Below are 11549 nucleotides of genomic sequence, written 5' to 3'. Positions count from 1 at the left end.
GCAGTCTAGGCGCTACAGAGGTCTTGGCAGTACGAGGTCCTGACTGATCGAACTGTCCAAGTGGGAAAGGGCGTGATTAGCACCAGGTTCTTGGTGTCCTCCAGCACAGATAGAGCGTCTCAAGGGACAGAGCCTTTAGTGGACGACATCCGCAGTAGCCCTCTTCAGGTCCTGAAAAGGCGAGCGAAGAATCAGCCAGCGACCAGAGCTCACTGCTGCAGACCCCACTTCCTCCTCCCCAGCCTTCCCTTCCAGGCCACCATGTCTGCTGGCAATGGCACCCCTCGCGGGTCAGCAGTGGGGGAGGAGATATGGGCGGGATCAGGAGTGGAGCTGGAAGACTCAGAGCTACCCACTTTCTCAGCTGCAGCCAAGGTCCGAGTGGGGGTCACCGTTGTGCTCTTTGTTTCTTCAGCTGGCGGTAACTTGGCCGTGCTGTGGTCTGTGACACGGCGGCAATCCAGCCAGCGCCGACCCTCCCCCGTCCGGCGACTCTTCGCCCATTTGGCAGCTGCCGACTTGCTGGTCACTTTTGTGGTTATGCCCCTAGATGCTACCTGGAATATTACCGTTCAGTGGCTGGCTGGGGACATCGCATGTCGGACACTTATGTTCCTGAAACTAATGGCCATGTATGCTGCAGCTTTCCTGCCTGTAGTCATAGGACTTGACCGCCAGGCAGCAGTACTCAACCCGCTTGGACCCCGCTCAGGTGCAAAGAAACTTCTGGGAATAGCCTGGGGACTTAGTTTCCTGCTTGCCTTGCCCCAGGTGAGTGACTTGGGAATCGGGGCTGGGCCGGACGAGAATTTGATTACATTTTATGAGCCTTGGGTGTCAAAAAAGAGTGCCATTGGCCACATTAGCCATTAATCTTCCTTGGGGGAGCCTCTTATCTCTTGGGCAAGTTAAGATCGTTTGCACGTTAATTTACATCTGGTAAAAGCCTACTTTTGAAAAGCACTACCCCATTATAGGGGCCTCTTCCTTTAGGTTTGCTTTACTGAGCATGGCTTCCACCTCTGTGCAGCTTACCGTTTCCACCTCCTTCAGGAGATTGGTGCAGAAAAACTCTAGGGCAGGGAGGAAACATGGGAATCTACCAAGAGGAGGGAAGTCAGGGGCTTTGGGTAAAACTTGGAGATATTCATTCACAGATTCAAAAAAATACATGTCATCTCTTGATACTCAAATGCTAAGGATATAGCAACAAAAGTCCTGTCTTCAGAAAACTTATAGCCCGATGTGATGGAACATGCTTGTAATCCCAATGACTCAGGAGGTAGAGGCAGGAGGATCAGAATTTCAAGGCCAGCCTCAGCAATTTAGCAAGACCCTGGCTCAAATTAAAAGAAATAAAAGCACTGGGGATGTAGCTCAGTGGTAAAGCCCCGGGGTTCAATCCTCAGGACCAAAAAGATAGATAGATAGATAGAAAGATAGATAGATAGATAGATAGATAGAGACTCATGCAGGAGACAAATTGGGCTATTACACTAGAGTGTACAGTCAAAAGTGTTATGCTAAAGGTAAAGAGTTAAAGAACAATGACGAGTGTCTGACCAACTTTTGCAGTCTGAAAAATTTAATTCTTGAAAAATAGAAAGGTATTAAACAGGTTAAAAAAAAGGAAAAATGCTGAAGATGGAGGGTGGAGGATCCCAAGAGGTTGCTACTCAGGGAAGTACTAAATTCATATTTTATTCTGAGAGCAGTGGAAACACTAAGGTAAAAGAAGAATGACATAATCGGTTTTGTAATTTTTTACTCTGGCTTTACTATAGAATGGGTGTTAAAACTGTAAACAGGGGAGCATCCAAATTTGAGTACTGGTTAATCCAATCTCAATTCTGTAGAAATCTAGAAAAAAGCTAAATGTTGAGCAATTCCTTCAAAACAAAAACCACTAACCAAGAGACTGTAGAATTAGGACTATGTCAGGAGACCGAAAAGGGTCTATGACTTCACTCTGTGGAATAATGCATTATAGTCGGATTTAAGGTTTGATGTTTAAATTCTCAAATATTAGAAATTTAACTATCAAAAGTCTGAGTACAGTACTAAAGGACACACACGCAGGCGCGCGGGCACACACACAATCTTCCAATGATGTTTCAAACAGGATCTTTACCACCCCAAACAATAAGAAGCCTGCAGGCTAGGAATATAGCTCAGTGGTAGATTGCCTGCTTTACATGCTAAACATAATAGGTTCACTCCCTGGCACCACACAGAGAATTAAGAGGCCTGTTGCCACAGGGCAATAGAAATTGGGTTTGTTTAAATAAAAGTTTAGATGTGGGGGATGACTGTTATTATTGTATTGTTTGACTCTTTTACTTTGCTTTTTTTCCCCTCCCAAGTCTAGGCTCTACCACTACCTACCTTATGCCTTTGGCTGAATCCCTTGAAAATCCATGCTGGCACAAGATGATGTAATAGTAAATGAATTTAATTCTTTTTTGAAGTTTGGCAATCTGATAATTGCAATCTTTGTTTCAATGGCAAATTTGTAGTGACATATATATATGTATGTAATGTATGTATGTGTATGTGTATATATATATATATATATATATATATATATATATATATGATGATTAGTCTTTTGAATAAATTCTGTACTGTCCATATCTTGGTATTTAAAATATTAGTTTCCCTAAAAAATTATAGTGTGATGTAAGAGTAGAGAGGGAGTATTAGGGATAGCTAGAACTTCCTTTTTTTTTCAGGCTCAGAGTTCCAAGTTTTAAGTAGTTGAAAGGAATATTTCTATTGTAGGTGGTAAGTTAACATATAAAATATAAAAAAGGGGAGAAGCAAGGCTATGGACCAAACTTGTAAATTTCAAGGGCTTTGACTATTTTTATAGTCCTTCTCATAATTCTCAAAGTTCCTCATGTTTGCTGAACTCACTTTCCTAAAAAAAAGGCTGAGTATCTAGGAATCCGACACCTACTGGGCTTACCTCTTATCAAACAATGACTCAATTTACATTACTAGAACAAAGGTATTCTAACCCTGCAACTGTAAACTGAAAAATATTCAGTTCAATGATTCAACCCAAACCCCAGCAACTTACCAAAGGGAGGAGGGGCAGTCAATAGGATTTGGAAAATATTAAACTGCCAAGGCAGGAGGATCACAAGTTCAAAAACAGCCTCAGCAACTTAGTGAGGCCTTTGCAGAATAAAAAACAAAAAAGGGCTGGGCATGTTGCTCAGTGGTTAAGTACCCCCGATACCAAAAAAGAAAAAAAAAAATTTACCACAAATGTAGCAGAAAGCCATGAGGGTAAAATGGTGGTGTTACCATTCTTTCATAAAGTGCAGTGTTAAGCTAGTATTTGAAAAGGCAGGATTCTCTTAAGTTCCAGGATTTTAACAAGTTGCATGCTAAGCACCCTATTCAAGCTTAAGGGAGACAGGCATTTTCAAGATACATTTCTCACCATTTTAAAGTGGTATGATGGATGAACTACTACCCAGTGCTGTACTATTCCTCCTGGAATTAATAACGATTAATTGGGAGGAGCTATTGTGACACAGGTGAGTAGGTTGGATTGTTTGGGAACCAGTTCTAATAGTCTCAACTTCATTCCAGCTGTTCCTGTTCCATACTGTCCGCCGAGCTGGCCCAGTCCCCTTCACTCAGTGTGTCACCAAAGGCAGCTTCAAGGCTCAATGGCAAGAGACCACCTATAACCTCTTCACCTTCTGCTGCCTCTTTCTGCTGCCACTAACTGCCATGGCCATCTGTTATAGCCGCATTGTCCTCAGTGTGTCCAGTCCACGAACCAGAAAGGGGAGCCAGGGTGAGACCAATTCCCAGGCCCTAGTCCTATGCCCAGAACTGTTGCCTCTAGCTTCATTTATTTATCTACCTAACAGCTGTATATCAGCCACTAAACCAAAGTAAGATGCTAACCATATCTCTAGCACCTGACACTGGAGATAAGCTTTATTGAATGCCTTCAATTCTAAACTGCCTCTAATTCAGTTGAGTAAACTAGGCAGAAATTAGAGAAAAAGATCATCAGTGTTCTTTATTATTTAACATCCTCAAGTCGACCTGTAGACCTGGTAGCTTCACCTAACAGCATCTCAAACCAAAACCTCTCACGAAAACAATCTAATCTCTCACCATCATAGTGGCAAATGCCTGTAATCCCAGCTACTAAGACAAGTTTGAGGCCAGCTTGGCCAATTTAGTGAGACCCTGTCTTAAAATATAATTTACAAGAAGGTCTGGGTATGTATTTCTGTGATTAAAGTACTTTCCTAGTATGCAGGAAGCTCTAGATTCAATCCCCATATCACAAACAAAAACACCTTTTCTCAAGCATGTCTGTCATGTCTAGAAGGTGATCAGATAGTGCCAGGTTGGGGAGGGTAAAAGGTTTTACATCATTCTCTTCCTTGGTTGTGAGGGTTCCATTTCACTGACTGCCCTTCCATCAATTCACCCTACACTCAGTTCAGAAGCTGAGTAGTTCTGAATTTCAGTATATTTTCTAAATTCCCAGCCCCTGCTGATGAATTTACCCTACGCCGCTCCTTAGACACTCGCCCCCGTGTTCGTCTTCGGGCCCTGCGACTGGCCCTCCTTGTTTTACTGACCTTCATCCTCTGCTGGACACCTTATTACCTACTGGGTCTGTGGTACTGGTTCTCCCCCACCATGCTAACCGAAGTCCCTCCCAGCCTCAGCCATATCCTTTTCCTCTTTGGCCTTCTCAATGCTCCTTTGGATCCTCTCCTCTATGGAGCCTTCACCCTCGGCTGCCGGAGAGGGCACCAAACACTCAGTAAAGACTCCTCCCAGGAAGGAGGGTCTGGGAGAATGCCCCAACACGAGAGTAAAACCCTCAGACAGCTGAAAATGCAAACAAATGTGACATCAAGAAGAGGAGAAACAAAAGAGACATTCCTATAACATCCATTTTCTTACAACGGAGTATAAAGAATAGTCATTACTCTCCAATACCCTAAGAACATCTCTGCTGCCCCTGCTTTTTTAGCTTCCAACAAAAGAAGTGCTGAGAAGATCTGTGTTTTGACCTGAGACTTGAGACTATGTCTAAAGCAGAAACTCACAGAATTCAATCCTTAATAGAAGTATCTCCACAATGACCCATATTGCCTTACTGTAAATAGTTCATCAGAGCTTCACTACTAGAACATGAAAGTAATTTTAAATGTAGAAAACCAAAAACTAAAAAGGGACATTTATTCATGACTCAAAAGAAACAGTAAACAGGATAACAGTTTAAATATAAACAGAGTGAGTTCCACTTCAGCCCTATTTGTTGACGGCTTGCATAGCCAAATGGAATCTTGGAGAGACCACCTGGACAAGAGAGGAACTGTCAACGACGTCTCCGGTCTGGACTCCTGCTGCGCCTTCGGCCACCTCTAGGAAAAAAGAGGAAGGCAGGGAATTCATCATAGGATATAATAAAATGTCCTTGTTCAGTTTTATTCATGTTCCCTTCACCAACAGTGTTTGCCCTCTCCATTTTACCTTCTCTTGCCTTTGGGTGGACCTCGAACAAAACACCAATCTACGCTGATCTGCTGTCCCATCAAATCCTGGCCATTGAGTCCTTCCATAGCAGCCTGAGCCTCTTTGTATGTTTCATATTCAACTAGAGTATAACCCTGAGTAAGTGAAAAGTAAGATGTTAAAACCTTCCTGTTTCACCAAGCATCAAGTATCCTCATCCTCAAATATAAATTCATACTTAAACAGAAGAATCTAAAAGCTTTACACAATGACTGTACATCGTATGTCCCTACTGTACACAGGTGTCTGTTTTGTTTGTCTCCGTCTCTTTGTCCAACAAAATCAATTTCCTATGTCATTTTATTTGAATCGCAGCAAACAGAACCACCAAGGCTAAGGGGAAAGGAAGGCAATAAAGGGTCGCTTAAGATACCTTCAGGTATCCTGTGCGCCTATCCAGGTTAAGGTGGATGTTTTTTATTTCGCCATATTCTGCAAATTTGTCATGAATGTCTTCTTCAGTGGCTTCCTCATGGACTCCAGTGACAAAGAGAATCCAGCCTTCAACAGCTGTTGGGGAAGAAAGGGTGGCTGTATGCGCGCCTGGGACTGGGGAAAGCAGTAAGTGCAGACTCCGGAGTGAGTCTCATGTCGGGGAGCTCGGGTTTCAACTGCCCACAGACACGCTCTCCGCAGGCTCCACCTTACTCACAGCGTTGTGGTCCCGGCTCGTCGCCGTCCTGCTCCACACTGTCATAATCCTCTCGCATCCGCGCTCGGGACCCCTCTTCTATAGAGAACACAACCAGATCACCGGAGGCTCTCCCCGGAGTCCGGGGGCTCCAACTCCGCTCCCGCCGACAAGCCTCTCGACCTCAAGTCCCCACACTCACCTGAACCAAAGCCGCGGCCCTTCCTTTTCTTCGCTTTTTCTTTAAGTTTGTGGATACTCTCTGAAGCCCCAGAGGAGAAAGGATGGGTAACAGTCATTTATGACAACTGTATCCCACCACGCCGAGAGCCTAAGCCGCCGCCAGGCTGTCCCCTCCCGGCCCGGCCCGGCCCGGCCCGTTCCTTCCGAAGGGGGAGGAGTCTCTCACCGAGACCGCACTCCCCGCTCCCATCCGTCCGCCCCAGGACCTTTTTCCTGTTACACTCTTCTCTCGCACCTTCCCCGCTTCCCGTAGCCGCCTCCACTGTCCTCACCGTCCCCATCCTCATCCATGGCGAAATCCTCGCCTCCGGCCTCATGAAGATCCAGCACGTCAGCCATCTTGCCTCTGTACTAGCGCTCGTCCGGACCGCCGGGAACTAGGCACCTCGGCAGGCTGTCGCAGAGGGGAAAGGTCGCCAAGCTGACCAATCACAGCCCATCTTTAAGTCCCGCCCTCGGCGCGGTAAAAATACGCACGAAGGGCGGGCCTAGTTCAAAAAGATGCCGGAAGCATTTGGTAGCCATCTTGGCAGGTCACGAGCCGAGACCAGCTGCGTTGGCAGGGACAAACTAGGAGGCGTCAATGGCTTCCGTTTAATCTTGAGACCGGGCCTAATTCCTTGCTGAAGGGCAGCTTTCATTGCAAAGTAGGAAATGGAAGAATTTAAAAGTTTTTTTATCTTAAAAGTTGTAGGCCTGTACCCTGTTCTGAGAAGCACCCCATCCATGATAGAAGCCTTAAAAAGAAAAGAGACGAGGTTCAGATCAGGGCTGGGGAGGTAGCTCGGCGGTAGCGCGCTGGCCTAGCAGGTGCGGGACCCGGGAATTACATCCCACCCCGCAGAAAAAGTTTAGCTGCCCCAGGCCGGAGGCTGAGGCTGGAGGATCACAAGTTGGGACCCAGCTTCAGCAACTTAGCGGGGCCCTGAACAACTCGGTGAAACCCTGTCTCTAAGTAAGTCATAAAAAGGGCTGGGGATGGGGCTCAGTGGCTAAACGGCCCTGGGTTCGTCCCTGGACCAACAACAACAACAACAACAAAAAAAAAAAAAAACAGAAACAAAACACCTCCCAGAACGGACCGCCAGCCCCGAATTTCTTCCCAAGAAAACCAACACACAAGGCTGCGGTTGAAACCCGGCTGTAGGGGATGAAACCAGGGGCACTTTACCACTGAAATACCTCCTCAGACCCCTTTTTACTTTTTATTTGGAGACAGATCTTGCTAAATTGCTGAGGCCATCCGCATACTTAATCCTCCTGCCAGCCTCCGGAGTCTCTGGGATTACAGTAGTGGGCTAACCGTGCCTGGATAATTTTTTTTTTTTTTAGGATATATCTTTCAAACGCTCCCTGCCACCCTCTGGAAATTAAGGAAGGAAAGGCATGGCCTTAAATAAAATAATGGCTTTAGTTCTTTGATGATGGAACAGGTGTTCTACCTTCAAACACCTAGGAGTTGAAGTAAAACCTATATTGCCCCCAAGTTCTGGAATCCTTATGTACACCTTCAGCAATAGCAGGCTGCAGATTCACTTATTAATCAAATAGTTATGCCTATATGTGTATCTAATATTAGAAGAAGTGCTGGCAAGAGGATAAATAATTGCATTGATAGCACTCACTATATATAGTACATTATGAAAGTGATAACTGCTATCATAATGGCAGTATCAAGAACGTTTCTGGAACTAAGAGGGTTTAGCATTTTAACTGGGCCTTTGGAGATGAGTAGTTTTCCAGGAAAAACAGTTGTATACATTACATAGTCTAATCTTTAAAAGTCATCTGGTTACATTCCTACTTTAAAAGTCCTTCCGTTGATTTTGTTGCACTTAGACTAAAATTAAAACTTACATAGCTAACTGTCCCTATGTCTCCAGTTTTGTCACCTGAGATTCTCCCTCACCCACTAAGCCCTTCCTATACTATCCCTTAACTCATCTCTGGGCATTTGCAACTTTCTGTTCCTGATGCTTTTCCTCCAGCCCTTCACATGGCTGGCTCAACCTCATTCTTTAGGTCTGAATACTACTGTCACTAAGGGGTTTTCTCTCTTTTCTTTGTGGTACTGGAATTGAACCCAGGGGTGCTTAACCACTGAGGCGTATCCCCAGCCCTTTTATGTTTTATTTTGAAGAAGGCTCTCACTAAGTTGCTTAGGGCCTAAATAAGTTGCTGAAGCTGGCTTTGAATTTGTGATTCTCCTGCCGTAGCCTCCCAAATTGCTGGGATTACAGGTGTGTGCCACTACACCAGGCACCAAAGGGGTTTTCATCCTTCTAGGACTTAAGTCTGTTTTATTTCCTTCACAGAACTTAAACCAGAATCTTTAATTATCTTGTTGACTTTCAACCTTGTGTATTGCCTCTTTTTTTTCCCCAGTAGCTTGTAATCCTTTTGGCAGAGATGCTTAGAATTATATCTGCAAGTTTATCCCAGTGCCAGGCTCTTAGTGGGTATATGGTACATACTTCATGAATGGATAAATATCAAATGGCAAGGAGAAGGAAAACTGCTGATTGGTAAAGACTACAGAAGGTGGAACCCAGTTCTAACAAATGTCAAACAGCAATAAATTTGGGGGCAGCATTGTTTCTTTTGTTGTTCTCTGCTTGGATCTCTCTCTCTCTCTCTCTCTCTCTCCACTGCCTGACTTAAGTGAATAAGATTTGTCACATTCCTCAGCAAACTACCTATTATCTGTAGGAGAAATGAAGACCCAAAAGAATATGGATGAGAGAGAGAGAGAGAGAGAAGGAGGATGTTCTGTACTTGAATTTTACTTTACTGTCACTTTATTTTCCTTTATAAGAAAATTCTCCTACTGGTTTTTTGTGTCTAACTTTAGATTTCCTCTTGTCAGGACACATCTACAGAGGTTTGGAGCTTCAGGTTCCTACTCTCCTGTGACAATGTCACAGAAAATAACATAATGACCCATTAAGTTTTAGCAAAAAGGAAGAGCATTGTTAGTAAGTGAAAGGTGAAGGTAGACATTCTCAGAGAGTGAGCAGCAGTCTTGGGCTCTTCTTTGAGGGGGAAACTTTGTAAGGTATGAGTACAGGGTGGTGGCCTGTGGATGGTTCTGGCCTGGTGATAACAAGATGGTTTTTGGTGGTCTGGCCATTCTCAGGATCTTCAGGTCGATGTTTCCTTTATCTAATCAATAGATGATGTTGGGAATGTAGCTATGTTATAGGTGTCTTAAAATATTGAATCTCCCTTTATTTATTCTAAAAATACATGTACTAGTATGTTACATAGGCTAAATAACAGTGTCAGAGCAATTTTCATTAAGAATGAATTTACAGTAACTAAGGTTTTTGAGTCAATTTACAGTAACTTTAAGATTTATAGATCTCTTGGGGTTGGTTGGGACTGTGGCTCAGTGGTAGAGCACTTGCCTCATATGTGCAAGGACCTGGGTTCGATCCTCAGCACCACTTAAAAGTAAGTAAATAAAAAAAAGGTATTGTGTCCAACTACAACTAAAAAATAAATACGTTTTTAAAAAAGATTGATTGGGGCTGGGGATGTGGCTCAAGTGGTAGCATGGTTGCTTGGCATGCACATGGCGCTGGGTTTGATCCTCAGCACCACATACAAATAAAGATGCTGTGTCTGCCAAAAACTAAAAAATATTAAATCTTCTCTCTCTCTCTCTCTCTCTCTCTCTCTCTCTCTCTCTCTCTCTGTCAAAAAAAAAAAAAAAATTTATAGGTCTCTCAAAATTGGGAGTTACAAGCCTAAGGGAAAAAACCAGCCTGGGGAGAAAAAAAAATGTCTGAGAAACTTTAGCAAAATGCTTCCAGATTAAAGTTGCAGTCTATTTTTCCTTCCCTTTTGTCCTCTTTCTATCTCTCTTTTATTTCTTTTCATTCCTACCTCACAATAACCTCAGTTCCTTGCTCGGGGCCCCATTTCCTAAGTGTTCCACCACTTAGGATAGCATCACAGGCCAGAGACCCAAGTTTTTAACCCCTGAGCCTTTAGAGACATTTAAGATACAGACCATAACAATTTTCAAGCATTGAGTTGTGTTATTGTTCTTTTAATTTGTGTTATTAGTTTATAGGTTTATTGCATTGTGCATTATGTCTAAGAAATGTCGCTTGTACTGATTTCTGCTTTTTGAAATCATTAGAGGTCTCCTTGTCGCCTAGAATAAGATCGATTTTGAAAAAAAAATCCATTATTTATCATAAAAAAGGTATATCAAGCACCCCCCAATCGAGTTCAATGTTCAGTATATAGTAAAAATTGTTTTTTTAGTGAACATGAACACTAAGTAATTAAATATTAATTTATCTTGTGTATTTATTCAAAGTCTCTCTGTCATTGATTTTTATGATTTTATTTATCAGCCGGTCTCCTACTTTATATTTTGCTTTCTCCCCTAGCCCTTTTCTGAATAAAATAGAGTTAGGGCAGATGTGTTAACATCTTCCATTTTGACTAGAGTTCTGGCATTTTTCTTTGACTTTCAACCATTTGCATTCTAGCATTTTCATGCTGTGTTACACAGGACATAAATATTTATGTGTACTATAATTTCACTGTGGATTGCATTAGTCATCAGTATAATAAACCTCTTTGCCTCCCCCCCCCCAAAGACATTCTGTATGCCTGATGCTATGTGACTGGGAAATAAGTCTGTCTGGAGGCATAGTTTAGGGTCAAATTGCCATACTAAGTATTTTGAAATTTTTCCTATAAACAAATTTCTCTACTTCAAATATTTTTTGAGTACTCATGATTTTTAATATTTGCAGGTAGTCCCTATATTATTTTTGCTTACTATTCTTCCTTAAATAGGCTTTTGTAAACACAAATTTACACCAACAGGAAATTTTAATATTACTTCCATAAGTGAAAACCAATATTTTTCTACTATAAATTCAGATAAAAGCATAATTATTGAAGACTAATAAAAAAATCACCTAAAATCATCTCAGGTAACATAAATGGTTCCCATCTAAAACTTTTGGAAGTATTCCTCAAAGTAAAAACAGCTAAACAATGGTTTAAGGAAATGAATGGCAGTAGTATTTCAGTAAGGAATATCAGAGTAAAGTGAAGGATATTAAGGAACATAAAAACCAACTAG

At 42.7% G+C, this 11549-nt stretch overlaps 2 protein-coding genes across 3 annotated transcripts; one reads left to right on the top strand and one right to left on the bottom strand.

Annotated features, from left to right (window-relative positions):
* The first annotated feature begins 261 nt into the window (after positions 1-261).
* Positions 262-10133, top strand: LOC124079949 (gonadotropin-releasing hormone II receptor). Its single transcript, XM_046425798.2, has 3 exons — positions 262-771; positions 3604-3814; positions 4526-10133. The coding sequence occupies exons 1-3, from the start codon at positions 262-264 to the stop codon at positions 4933-4935; spliced, it is 1131 nt and encodes a 376-aa protein (XP_046281754.1). The 3' UTR covers positions 4936-10133.
* On the bottom strand, positions 5213-6844 carry Rbm8a (RNA binding motif protein 8A). Of its 2 annotated transcripts, none has more exons than XM_046425801.2 (6): positions 6712-6844; positions 6399-6458; positions 6218-6295; positions 5939-6075; positions 5524-5660; positions 5213-5414 (listed from the first exon to the last, which is right to left on the bottom strand). In XM_046425801.2, the coding sequence occupies exons 1-6, from the start codon at positions 6776-6778 to the stop codon at positions 5369-5371; spliced, it is 525 nt and encodes a 174-aa protein (XP_046281757.1). In that variant the 5' UTR covers positions 6779-6844; the 3' UTR covers positions 5213-5368. The 2 variants fall into 2 exon arrangements, with proteins under 2 accessions (XP_046281757.1, XP_046281758.1); XM_046425802.2 differs by having other exon boundaries at positions 6218-6292.
* Positions 10134-11549: the final 1416 nt, after the last annotated feature.

The sequence above is a fragment of the Marmota monax genome, unplaced genomic scaffold, assembly GCF_021218885.2.
Source record: "Marmota monax isolate L192 unplaced genomic scaffold, Marmota_monax_Labrador192_F-V1.1 WCK01_AAM20220418_F8-fsc00320, whole genome shotgun sequence".
Classification (NCBI taxonomy): domain Eukaryota; kingdom Metazoa; phylum Chordata; class Mammalia; order Rodentia; family Sciuridae; genus Marmota; species Marmota monax.
The sequence above is the reverse complement of the archived record's forward strand: the minus strand, read 5'-3'. Positions and strand labels throughout refer to the sequence as shown.